General features: G+C 52.6%; 1 protein-coding gene across 3 annotated transcripts in view; it reads right to left on the minus strand.

The window, feature by feature from the left end:
- The window catches only part of LOXHD1 (lipoxygenase homology PLAT domains 1), a 167,089-nt gene that overhangs the window by 37,372 nt on the left and 116,046 nt on the right, over positions 1–13,671 (minus strand). For 2 of the 3 annotated variants that reach the window (XM_072829473.1, XM_072829470.1), the window contains 4 exons: positions 12,752–12,933; positions 8,364–8,480; positions 7,208–7,370; positions 3,435–3,589 (listed from right to left, as the gene is read on the minus strand). In XM_072829473.1, coding sequence (XP_072685574.1) covers positions 3,435–3,589; positions 7,208–7,370; positions 8,364–8,480; positions 12,752–12,933 — 617 coding nt within the window. Of the gene's footprint in view, positions 1–3,434; positions 3,590–6,567; positions 6,685–7,207; positions 7,371–8,363; positions 8,481–12,751; positions 12,934–13,671 lie in introns of those variants that run through there. The other variant, XM_072829471.1, reaches the window with a different exon arrangement.

Genomic DNA, 13,671 nt, shown 5'->3' on the forward strand with positions numbered 1-13,671 from the left:
GCTCTGGTGGAGGCCCAGCTGAGGAGCCGAGGGACAACATTTGGAATGCAGGTGCAGGCGGGTGTGAAGTGGGGTGTGATGCTAAGCCCTCTGGGTCCCTGATCATCCCATCAGTGAAGTGTTGCTACACTCTTGGGTACTTGAATCCTAAGATCGCTCAGTGAGATGCAGAGTTCCAAGCCTTAGGTGAGGCGTGGTCAAAACACAGGCTGAATGTGGCCGGCAGGAGCCTGGCCCAGGGGAGGGGAGGCTGGTGACCCTGACAGCGCTTTTCCTCCAGAAGATGGGAGATGTGCTGAGTGACTCCTGAGGACTGGGAACCCAGAGATAAATATGATTAGGAAGCCTCTGCCCCTCCTGGGGTTCTCATGGCCCAGGGCAGGGAGGGGAGGAAGTGGGTGATTACAGCCCATGTGCAGGAGCAGCCACCTGTCCATGGACTAGAGGCAGGGCTGGGAAGACTCTTCAGAAGGTGGCATTAAGCTAAGGATGGGAGGCTGGGCTTTCTGGGTACCGAGGCAGGTCAGTCTGCAGGCAGAGGAACCTGCAGGTGAGCACTACACGGCTGACCGTGGTGGCCACAGGGCTCTGACCAGTGGCTAAGATCATTAGGGAAAAAGCAGGCACATCCTACGACACAGCAATTCTACTTCTTTCTTCTGTCCTGAGGAGACATCTTTACATATGTGCACAAGGATTTTTATCGCAAGCTTTTACAGCGGAAAACTGGGAGCCATGTGCCATCCAGTGCTTGGGGAATGGTGAAATAATCACAGGGATGTTGTGTGTAGAATGTCACGAGTGTGGTGGTTACAAAGAATGAGCCAGCGCCATCTATTTTTGGATGTCTTGACAAAGGGCACCTGGGTGGCTCAGTCAGTTGTGTGCCTTCGGCTCAGGTCATGATTTCGGGGTCCTGGGATTAAGCCCTGCATGGGAACCCCTGCTCAGTGGGGACCCTGCTTCTTCTTGTCTCTGCTCTCGGCTTATTCTCTCTCTCTCTCTCTCTCTCTCTCAAATAAATAAATAAGATCTTTGGAAACACAAAAGAATATCCTGACATAGGAAGATTTCCAATGTACCCCATTGTATGCCAAAGGTGAACTGAAGAAGCATTCACAGAGGCTTATGTCTTTTATGTAAAAAAATGAAAAGCATGGAACAGCATTATGGATTTTCTATGGGACAGCCACGTGGACATGGAGAAGATGCCCAGAAAGGATTGGAAACAGGAGAGAGCATGGGGCATTCTGTGGGGTTAGTGGAGAGCCCCTTGGCCGGGCTGAATGACTATCAGCTTTGGAGGGGTCAAATGAGGAGGCTGCAGGAAGCAGTGGGGAGCCCAGGTGATTCCACGAGTCAGGTAAGCAAAGTGGGGGCTAAGGAGCTGACAGGGCTGATCTAGGGGCCGTGCAGGAGGGAGAAACTCCCGACCTGGCTTTGGACTGGAAGTGGGTGCTCCTGGGCGGGGGGCGTCTAGGGGGAACTTCTGTATTCTGGAGGAAATGATCAGAGAAATGGAAGCTTCTAGATACTCAACAGTGAACTTAAATCCCATGAACCATCCGTGACTAAACCAGAAGTAGCTCTCACCCCCCTCGATAGGAGGGAAGGGAGGGAGAGGGATGGTGGGGACTAGGGTCAAGGTTCTTCTTAGGATATAACAAATGCTAAGACAGAAAAATCTGACCCCAAACCCAGGGGGGAATGGGCTGCATCACCTTCACTTAGAAGTTCATGCGTTAAAGTGCCCTGCAAATATTTACTGTGCCTACTCCGTGGCCGGCTCCGTGGATCTGGCCACCAAGAAACATCGATGGGTCAGCTGTGTGCTGCGCCCTGCTGTCTTACAATGTATTGTCCAGACGTTGGTTCCAGGCGCCAGCGAGGGGAGGGGAAGGTGGACTCCCCCCCATCCTCAACCACATTCAGCGCTTCCAAAGAGCCAGGCACGTTAGGTGTTTTAATTCAGTGAACTTATTTTACGGTGGAAGAAATTGAGGCACAGAGATGCTGAGTAAGTTGCCCAAGATCACACAGGATGTGAAGTCAGGCAGTCCGCCCCAGCCACAGGTCTGCCCACCCAACAGCACGGCCATGTCCCACCCCAGCGTATGTGAGTGACCTTGACAATCCTGCCCCCAGCCTAGAGTCCGGGACACCACCTGTGTCGCTTGGCCACTTTGCCTTCCATTTTTTCCCAAATCGGACAGACCTCCTATTAGCTACCTTATACATGCAGCAAACAATTATATCTCACCTGTGTGGGTGAGACTATTTCCCCCCGACACAAAGTGTTCTTACATGTCTTGTCCTATCTTTCAGCCCAGGGGTTCATGTAGCTATCACACCACGAGTCCCCTTCAGAAGCAGTAGACCAAAGCTAAGGGTATCCAGTAGTTCCTACCTGGATGACTGAACACATGAACGGGAGCCCCAGGGCCTGACTCCCCCGGGACCTCGAGGCCAGGCTGGGACTCCTTCCAGAAGGCCTGGCCTAGGGGGTCACCAGCCAGCTGCAAATCTGCTCAGATGACACTACTATCCTTGCTGTGGAGCCAATTTCCTTCTCACAAGTAGGAAACGTTTCAGTGCCGAGGAGCATGTCCAGCTGAGGGGTTCGGGCTTAAGGAGACCCCTGTTAAACCCTTGCTGGTCGATGCAGGAAGCCCCCACATGTGTACAGCCACGGGCAGTCGGGCTGCCTCGCTCTGATGGCCCTGCAGCTACAGCCTGGCCTGGGGGGAAGGAAGATTCCGGAGAATGGAGGGAAGTGAGTGAGGCAGAGAGGGCCCTGGAGACAGCCGAGCTGCAGGGGGGGTGGGAGGTGGTGGTGAACCAGGCTGAGGGACAGATTGCTTCCTTTCCCTGAAACCACAGGATGTCAGTGCCCTTTGCTTAACAGAGGCCTCTCTTGCCCCCACCCTCCCACCCCCTGCCCCAAGATAGTCCAGGGCAGGGTGGACTCTAGTTGGGGCTGAGGGGTCCTCATCTGCTCCTCTAATCCCTCCGCGGCTCCCTCGGGCCTCCTTGCTGCCCAGAGCTCTGACAGCACAGCTTAGCCCATTCATAGATGTGGAGCCCCAGTTGGGGAGGGTAATGGTAGAAGCAGGCCTCGGGTCCGCCACATGATGATCAGCCCCACATTGGGGACCGCCCACAGTGAGCCGGATGTTCTGATGATGAACCCCCTGCTGGCTTGCTCAAACCCTGCCCTCTGCTCTCCATCCACCCCAGATCAGAACCCAAGGCCCATGCACAGGCTCAGAAAGGGGCTCAGCCACTCCAAGGGGGGAGGCGCCCAGGGTAAACACCCACACGGGAGCAGGGCACCGCATGGGGTTCATGGGCAGCCTCTGGGACCGAGAAGAGCCAGCTCCAGGCAACCGACCCGGGAACCGGAGGGAAGGGGGTAAATGCTGTGTGCCGCCTACCGTTCCTTTCTCGAACTTGTTGGTACGGTTCTCCGACTTGCCAAGGTATCGCTCCCCAGTGTCCCCCAGATCTCCATAGATGGTGATGTAGACCTTGGCATCTGTCCCTGCCCCAGGAACGTTCCCCGTGAAGATCTGCACCGAGTACAGCACGACTGGCCGGGCAGTCAGATAGATGCACAGACGGATGGACAAAGGGAAGAAAAGAATAACAGGGCTTTAGGACCGAGACGACTGGACTGGCAGGAGGAGGTAGTGTCTGCCTTTTATCTGTCCACTCGTGCACATTGTGCTACGAATCCGCAAGGACGCGCCCGTGGGAAGTCTGCCCATCTGACCTGGACCCAGGTGGCTCCCAGACCCAGAGGCTGGAGGCTCCTCCCTGCAGCTCACCCACTATCCACCCATCCGGCTTCCCGCGCTCCCAGGAGGGAAGATGCCGGAGGATGGGCCGAAGTGTGTGCATGCACCACGCTCACTACATCTACCTGCCCTGACACGTGGGCAATAATACGCCTTCCTGTTTGAAGGTGACCAGTATTCACGCCAGTTCCTTCTAGATGGTCTTCAGAAAAAATCAAATATTTCTGAGATGATAGCTTCCCCATGGTGTCTACGTCCTTATTTTGATTAATTCTTTAACTCTGCTGACCAACACCCGCCCAGAGTGACGGCTACGTGCTCCATCACCTCCCATGGCCTGTGGGAAGGGCTGGATAAATACTGGTGGGACAGCTATTAAAGATTATTAAAGAAAATAAAGATAAGCCAGTGTCTTGTCTTTGTTCTGCTGCTAATGGCTCGTGGAAGAAGGATAAAGTATTTCCCTTTTCAACTTCCATGCCAGGGGGAAAGGCTAAGAGTTCTTTGTCTCCTCTCCAGATTCTTCTGTCTTATGAGCTTTGGAGTTTCAGGCCAAGAAGAAGGGACTCAGCTGGCTGATTCCCAGGGGAAGGGATGGAAATTGTGGCTTTGAGGTGAGAGGTGGGAGTGGCCAGACTGGGACGAAGATTGGTTTCTCCGGCCTGTGAGGAGGGCAGGGCTCTGGAGTCCCCTTGGCTGGCAGGGACCCCTCACCTGCACACGGAGGTGGGGAGATGGCTGTGGGGTTATCTGGGAACTTGAGGCAAGGAGGCCTCGTGGCTGAAGAGAGGGTCTCACAATGAAATCAAGGTGTTTCTGGCCACCCAGGGGAATGACGCTTGCATGTCTGTGGAGAACCAGCAGCTATGGTCACTGTGTGGCAGGAGGACACAGTTCTCCATAGTACCCGCCCTGGACTAAGCAGCTAGGCCCCTCCTGGGAGGCTCATGATTCTCTCAAAATTGAAAAAGACGGATTCTCTCTCCCTATAGTGACTCCCTATATTCTCTCTCTCTCCCTAAAGTGATGGACTTTCTTACCAACTCTAGCAAGTGGGCCCAGGCCACATTTAATTACATCGAGAAAAGGAAGATGACATGAGTTACTCATACCCACAGTTGTGGAACACGTTCACCCCCACAGCGTGGTTCCTATTATTTTCCTCTTTTTCCCTTGGACTCCACAGCATTATTCTCTCCTGCTCTCCATCTGCCTCTCTGGTGGCTCCTTCTGGAGCAGCAGCTTTAGGGGTTCCTAATCTTCTTGCTGCCCCTCAGATGCGTGCTTCTGCCCGCTTCCTTCAGCTCCCCTCCTGCACACCCTGGGCGTGGACTTCTGTGAGGCCCCTGAGTCTGTGTCTCCAACCCAGTGCCCTCCTGTGCTCTAGATCCATGGCCCTGTCACCTAGGGGGGCACATCCGCCTTGATGAGACATCACAAACTCACGTGCAAACCTGAACTCTGCTCCCCTCCCTCAAGCCCTTTCCAAACCTCCTCTCCACCCTCCCTCCCTGCCTGGCAGTCTGCTTCGAAGACCTCCGCAGTGCCCTGTGAGCATGGCTGTCAGGGGCCTGCCCCCCGCCCTGCACCCCTCCCAGGACTGTCACTCTGCCCTCCACTCCTGCCTTGCTCAGCACAGCATCTGTCAGCATTTCATGCATCGCATTAATAAGTAAAATCTTCTCTTTGGTGTTTAAGAGTCAACAGCACCCAGGTCTGTCTGGCTCATACTGACAGGAGGTGACATTAGGAATCTTGTCACAGTTTAGACACAACAATCAACTGTCCTCCCCTGTGTGTTCTCTCCCCAGTCACCTCCTGGCCGTGCATTCAGACCTGCTGTACACCTTTTCTATGAGCCCTTGCCCCAGAGTGGGGTGCCATTACCCTCCGGGGGCTGTGGCCCAGCGGCCCTCCTTCTCCCCCTCCCCCTTACCCCCACCGCTCTTTCCAATCCTCGGGGGAGCGAAAACTGATTCAGCTTCTGGGTGCTGAGCAATGCAGTTATGCAGTCAAATCCGGCTATTTCTGGATCCTCCTCCCTCCTTGTCCCACCCAAGCCACACGGTTCTCAGTGGAAAGATGTTTCCCTAGAAACATCGCCAGGCACAGAGTGGGTTTGTGGCATGTTATTAATACAGAACAGCCCAAGTGTGCCGCTTGGGACAGCTTTCCGAGGCGTCCTCTGGGATCCAAGCAGAAAAGAGAATTTTCCCCCAGACTTAATAGCAAAGGGATTTGGGTTGGAAAGGCACATTACAGAGGCGACGCTTGTTTTTATCTCTAAGCAAGTAGCAACTGAGATGAAAGGAAATGTTAGAGCCATAGCTGTCTACATCTTCCTGGTTCCATACGGGGCCTGGGATCCTGGATTTTACTCCCATTGTTTCCAAGAGGGAATGCAGCACCACAAATGTGAGCTGGATCTCCAAGCTCTCTCAGGGAATCTCTGATCCGTTTACACTGCCCACCGGGAAGAGATCCTTAGTATTCTTTTGTGTATCATAGATGGGGGAAAGCCTGTTTCTCGCAAGTGAATTTGATTTCTGACACACTGAAAGCTCATTCAAGGCTGACCAAATAACCTGGGGGTTGAGAGGACAATGGCATCGTGGGTCAAAAAAAGAGGTGTGACTGTCCCTGTGGCCTGGGAGGAATGTGTGTGCATGCATGGGTGTCATTGTGCATGCACATATGCACACACACATACACACACAATGTAAAAAGAAAGGAGAAAAGAAGGCTGAGGACTGAGTCTGAGCAATACTACCTGGCACAAGAGGAAAACAGCACTCAGAGGGCCAGTCAGAGAAATGGGAAGAGAAGAGAGCGGTCCACAAGTGAAGCGAGAAGCACACGGAGGCTGTGGTCGGGCTGAGGCAGACCCTGCAGAGAAGCCTGCATCAGTGAGGAATGGGCACAGGTACCTGCACTTTAGACAAAAGAAAGCCATGGCCCTGGATGCTCAAGGCTGCACCAAACCCCTGTGTGCAGCTCCAGCTACACACAAGTCCAAGATGCTTCTCTATTCATATGTAGTAGAGACAGCTGGATCCCTCGAGAGCAGGGAGGACCCAGGCCTGCAGAGGAGTAGCTGGAGAAGCCAAGAAGAGGGAGGCCATGGGGACCAGGAGAATCCAGGCACGGGTGAACAGGCATCTGGATGGGGTGTCCCACTGTCAGGCCAGGGAAGGACGTCCAGGGCTGCCTGCTGTTTACATCTTTCCTGCCATTTATCAGCTGTGTGAACGAGAGCACATTAGACCACTTCTGTGGGCCTCAGGCACCCTCTCTACCAACTGGAGTTAGTCACACACCCAGCCTCCTGGCTGCAAACACTCAGCCTGGCACGGGGCAGGTGCCCTACAAGGGACGGCTGCTGCTGACTGTGACGAGGGCACCACACTTACTGTCCAGAGGCTCCTCCACTTCCTTGTAGACTTGCCTTAGGGACCCATCTCTCATGTATTTTTCAGTGAAGATGTCATAAGGGACCAATTCTCGAATGGTCTTCTTGTCATCCTCTGACTTGGCGAGCCATCGATCACAAGGGAAAGTCAAGGTCTCTGTGCCCTGGGGATGAGGAAACAAGAGGGAAATTAGTCGTGTGTGTGGAGCCTTCTGATGTCAGTGGTTCCTCAGCATGTCAACAGTCATGGGGACCAAGGATGAGGGTCATGGAGAACCCCCAGATTACACACACGCCACAGGGGAGGCTGGGCTCAGCCCAGATTCCAGCAGGTTCAGTCTTAAAGACTTCAACAACTGCATCAGCAGTTGGCTCTTGAAGGTGGGGTTCCCAGGGTCACTTAAAAATAGATATTGGAGTCCTATCCCGCACACTTGGGTTCCACAAGTAAGGGAAGGGGCTCAGGATTGTTAAATTGCTCTCAAGTCCCTCAACCACAGCCACCACTGAAACCAGCCTTCCATGCTTAGAATTCTGTGGCTCCAGAACGCTTGCCAAGCTGTGCTGGTGGATTTCTTTCTATGAGTTGACCTTGGGGAGCAGGAAGGGTATGCTTGGTCACTCACTAGTAGTGTGGCCCTGGGGGTGGGGAGCAGAGACAGGGCTGCCCAGATCCTCCTCCTTGATCCCTGAATGAGCTTCTGAAAGGTTATGCCTTGGACCTGAGCTGGTTCGTGCACTCTGAGCAAGCGGGGTGAACTGTCCTCAGATTTTACCTCAACTTAATAAGCTGCAGGTTCTTTTTTTTTTAATATTTATTTATTTATTTATTTATTTATTTATCTATTTATTTAGAGAGAGGGAAGAAGAAAGAGAGAGAGAGAGAGTGCTCAAGCAAGTAGAGGGAGGGGCAGAAGGAGAGAATCTCAAGCAGATTCCCTGCTGAGCTCAGAGCCTGACTCAGGGCTTGATCCCATGACCCTGAGATCATGACCCTGAGATCATGACCTGAGCCGAAATTAAGAGCTGGATGCTTAGCCGACTGAGCCACCCAGGCATCCCATAAAGCTGCAGGTTCTTATCAGGAATATGCCTTGATTCTCTTCTGGAAAGGGGGTAAAAAATACTCCAGCAGGACAGACCAGTCAGAAACTCACGTCTTTATCTGGGAGGAGCCTGCGGATGTCCACGTGGGAGCAGTGCCACCCAGGATTTATGCCCGTATTGTCATGGCCAATCCGAATTTTCTCAATGATTTCCCCCACGTCCTCTAACTGTGGGAAGGAGAAAATGCACCAGATGGTAGCTGAAAGGTCCGGGAAAGTACAACCTCAGAAATATCCTGCCTCCCCAGGGTGGGTGTCCCTTTGAATGATGTCCCCACTGTCCGGCTGAGCCAGCCTCTACTCTCCTCTTCACATGCCATGCTAAGGCTTCCCTTCCTCTCTCCCCACTTAAAATCAGCCTAGACTCCAGAACTCAGTGCGATCAACCTCTAGGAGGCTGTCTTCCCATATCCTTCCCTTCCATGGTGGAGCTCACCTCTCTGTTTTCCATTACTCACCCTTGTGGCAGCTTGTTCTTGGCTTGAGAACTGACTTGAGTATCAGAAGATGAGTTCTGGTTCCACCTATGCCCTGTCTTGCCACCCTGACCTTTTAATCTTGGCCCCTAGGAGACCCTCTATCTCCAGCTACCCCTCTTCTATATCCCTCAAATTCCAGTCCCTCAAACTTGACATTCTCTTGCCATGGGGCCTTTGCACTGGCTCCCACAGCCCCTTCATTTTTTTCTTCCTTACCTAAACCTCAACCTCATCACTCAGGTTTCAGATCGAGGATCACTTCCTTAGGGAAGCCCCCTTGACCACTTCAAGAAAGTCAAATCTTTTTATGACAGGCACTTACAACATCCCATGGCACCCCCCCACCCCCAGCCCAGTACTTCTCATAGTGGGAAATTTGCATTCATCAGTGTAATGCCCTGTCCTCTACCACTGACAGCTACAAGGGCAGGCACCATACCTGTTTGTGCTCACCACTATCCCCAAAGCCTACAACAGAGCCTGAGACTCTGGTGCTCAGTAAATATTGGCTGAAAGGATGAAAGAATGAGCATTTCCTCATCTGCAAAACAGCCAGGTTCTCTCAGACACAACGTTGAACTTTAATCATGATCATGTGGATGCAAGTCCTGTTGAATGGGACAGCTGATGTGTGTGTGCCGCAGTGAGTCCCTGAAATTCAGGAGCTATCAGCTCTTCTCTCTTCCATCTGGAGCCGACGGCATGGAGTGCAGGGGAGGGACTCTATCAGGAATGACTGATCCCTCCAATCCCTCCACATCCTTTATCAAAGCAATGAGGTGGCCAGACATAAGGTGAGGGGGATGTGCCAATTTGAGTGTCCTGGCAGCGTCTCTACAGAGCCGGCCACCTGGCCAGCACGGGCAAGTTCTCAGTGCAAGGAGATGGCAGTCAGGTCTGGGGTGGGTGAGGGTTCGTGATGAGTGAATGGCATCTGAGTGATAAATCATTCATCAAATGCAAAGTGTCTATAACCACAGACGGAAGTGAACTCTAAAATGAATTGCAACAGCTTCCGACCACTGGTTTCCTTCTTCCCCACACGGCTACCACAGTGGGCAGCCCAGGGCAGGCCCATCAGCACTGCTTGGAGAACTTCCCCCTGCTGTCATCCCCACCCTCATCCTTCCCAGTTGTAGCCACAGCTCTGCCACCTACAACCCCTGCAATCTGAGGCAAGGCACTTGCTCTTCCAGTGTCTTCCTCAACCATCTATAAAATGGGGGAGAACAATGTCTTCCTCAATTGAAGGCAGAAGCATGAGCAGAGTAGCCCTCAGAGGTCACTTCTAGGTCTAAGATCCCAGCCATGGTTCTTTATGTCAACCATTCTCTCCTTCTGGGTAACCCGCAGGGCACCACATTGTTGCAAGTTATGAGAATTAAAAAGGATGCTATAGCTACCGTGCCTTCTGCTGCTTGCATCACTGTCCCCCCATCCTGCTCTTTACTGGCCAGCTCACCCTCGCTGCACCCTAGGAGTGGTGTAGTGGTGTCCCCAGTGAGCCCCCAAGGGGCAGTCTGATCATGAAACACAGATGGGCGACTTCAGGCTGATATTAGTGCTCTGGACATTTTTAATGAGGCCTCATTCTCTCATGATGGGAGAGGCACAGAAGCTATGGAGAAAACTTTTGGCCCACAGAAGGTCCACCTGAGGACACTGAGCTGCCAGCTGCTTTGAGCAGTGAAGATTCACCTGCCTCTCCCTCTGCGCAAGTGCCTCTTCTCCTCCTTCCCCATCCCACCTCTGAGGTTCGAGATGTGTGGACCTGCTGTTCAAGGGTCCTTCTGGAGCCTCAGCCATCTAGCCACTCAGTTATGCATGCCATGTCAGGGTGACCATCTCTGTTGTGACCCTCAGTGAGCAAGGAGGTCACTAGGGGACTGCTAGCCATGGATGGTGGGCCTTCATGAGAGCCCCAGAATCAGAGGAAACCCAATATTCTCCCAAGAGGTGAAAGACAAGGTTCTGGAATTGAACTGCTTGAGCTCAAATCTTGGCTCTGCCCTTTGTTAATTATCATGTCCTGAGCAAGTTTCTTAACCTGCCATTGCAGCTGTAAGAAAGGATAATCATACCACCAACTCTTGTGATGGTGATGAAGACTCCATGAATTGATCTACTTCAAGTGCTCAGAACAGGGCCAACACAAGGCAGGTGCGGAACAAATATTAGTTATTATTACCATTCTCCCAGCCACTCCCCGTGTCTTAGGGCAAAGCCACGAAGGGGGGAGTGGCTTGCTCATGAGCTCGTGTCTGAGCCAGAGCTTATGTGCCTAGAACTTGAGCTTATGTGCCTGCCATCCTGCGCTCTCTGTCTCACCTGGAGATCAGTCAGAAAAGAGACAGGGAGAGGCAGGGACACGAAGCTTTTTTCATTTGTTTCGAGACTCTCACATTCCTCCAATAGCCAGATAGATTTGAAAAGGAAAAAAGAAAAAACTTAGCAACAAATTACTGGCAAATTATAGCTGCTGATTAGTGGGCACCTCATTGATAAAACTCCATGGAAGTCACGCTGAGGTGTAATCATAGCCCCACCACCACCACTAACAGCGTCAGGCTGGGATGACTCATGTACCAGGCCATCTCGAGTGGGTGAGCTGTTGCTTTGTGTGGATAAATGAATCACCCTTGAATTTTCCCCAGTAAAGACTCCACCAAGGTGGCAACCTTCCCACAAGTGCTGACTGCTCCCAGAGAAGGTGGGGAGGGAGCAGGGAGTCCCCCAACAAAGACACTGGCCGGGGGAGAAGAAAGGGGCTCTGGACTTTGTTTCCCATCAGAAGATAAGGGACATTTCTCCAAAGGTCTCTGCTATCTGATGCGTCCAGACTCCTGAGACATCTAGCTCTTTTCCTTCAGAGCTGTCCCCTCTAAGTCTTGCTTCAGCCAGTCCCCTATCCGTTCTGTCACCCTCCTGCTGTCCCTCTGGCCAAACTTCAAACCACACGCTTCAAACCAAAAACCAAAACCTCTGGCCCTTGGCCACAATGTTCCCCTTGCTAGGAATGCCTTCCCCTGCTTATAGTCGCATTCAGTCCAGTTCAAAGCCACCACATCCAAGGAGCCTTCTTTCTCTGAATACCCATCACATGTTCAGTCAATCCCTTACTTGCCCTCAATGCCATGGGCTCATGTTCTGCAGGGGCTAAGAGCACGTATTCTGAGCCAGTTCTCCTGGGTCTGAATCCTGCTTCCATTACAGTCTAGCTGTGTGAATTTATGCAAGCTACTCAGCACTCCGTCCTCACTTTCCCTATCTTTAAACAGGAATAACTACAAACCAGAGTTGCTATGGGGGGTTGAATGAGTTAATGGATAGAGCCCTATGACTGAGCCTTCATACCCACAGGATCAGTTATTCTAAGGATGACCAGACTCTCTCTGTTAGCCTTATGTGAAAGTCTGGGGTCCTCCACCTGGACTGCAAGCCCCTTGCAGGCAGAGTCTGGGTGCCCCCCTTCTCTTGTCTCTCCCACCCAACCTAGCACATGGTGGAGTGCACAGGAAAGACAGTGAGATGTCAAGGTGCTATGACCTACACCTATAGTAAGCATGGAACAAGCAAACCCCTAGGCTAGCAGGGGAGCTGGGGAGAATATATGGGATGTCTGAAGCCAGGCCCTCCCCATGGATATGTGTGTGTTGTTGCTAGCACTGGAGATGGTCCCAGTGGAAAGGGAATTATGCCTCTAGTCTCCCCAAACCCTGTCCACTCATTGTCACCTTAGTTCCTGATACTAGTCCTGGTGGGGCAGGTGAGGTGTCCCATCCTCCTGGCTACTCAGATGTACCGAGTGAGGCCCAGTGAGGCTGGATGTACTGCCTGGCTTCTTTACTAACAGCAGCCATCAGGGTGCCTCTGGACGCAGGCCTCTTCTTCCCCGATCTTCTGATGCCCCCCTCTACCTCCCAGTCCCAGCTCCCCCCACAGTCTGCTGAGCCCAGGTACCTCCATAATGAAGCGGGAGGCTGACTTCCTTTCAAAGAACAGCTTTTGCTCCCTCTTATTGGTGCAAAGGTACTTCTGCTGGGTGCACACCGCGTCACAGCCATAGATGACGATGAAGATGTTGGCATCTGTCCCAGCAGCGAAGACATCGCTGGTGTACAGGATGATCTCGTAAGGGACAACTGAGGGTGGTGGACGGGGGTGAAGTCAGAGGGGAGGTGAGAACAGAAAACAAATGTGGGCAAGATCAAGCTTTTCACTGGCACCACTGCCCTGGGGCCCCATCACCAGGAGCTGCTGTCCAGGGACCTAGACCCTCACATGGTTTCTTAGCAACCGCAGGCAGGGGGAGGGGAGAGGCAGTGTCCTGTCATGCCTACTGCCCACAGACAGCCCCTGTCACCAAGGACCAGGGTCTCCGTGCCTCTTACATCACAGAGCTAGTACAGCAGTTTGGCTGAAAACACGGGCTCTACCATGACATTCTGTGTGACCTGGGCAAGTCACTTAGGAGCCTTGGTTTCCTCTTCTGTAATGTGTCCTCACCATGATCCTTAGCTATAGACACTATAAACAGGAGGGTTATATTTCAGAGAGCAATGGACCAATTGGGTCAGCGGTCTACAGGGTGAGAATCCTTCCTCTTCCTGCCGTCACTTGCTCCACACTAGTCTGCCCTCCCAAACCCTCCATAATGTACTTGGCCCTTGCTGGGTCGGATGCTGGGGAAGAGGGGTGACCTTGTGGACTCCTTAAAAGGGAGGCTGACTCATCAGTACAGTTGGCAAGCAGCTTCCTTGTGGGCAGCCGCCAGCATGGGTAGAGACCAGCATTGCCCACTGTGTGGGCTGAGGATCCTTCACCTCAGCAACTCTTTGGGTGCTTATTAAACACACAGATTCCCAATCTCTCCCTAGATT

This window comes from Canis lupus, chromosome 6, assembly GCF_048164855.1.
Source record: "Canis lupus baileyi chromosome 6, mCanLup2.hap1, whole genome shotgun sequence".
Classification (NCBI taxonomy): domain Eukaryota; kingdom Metazoa; phylum Chordata; class Mammalia; order Carnivora; family Canidae; genus Canis; species Canis lupus.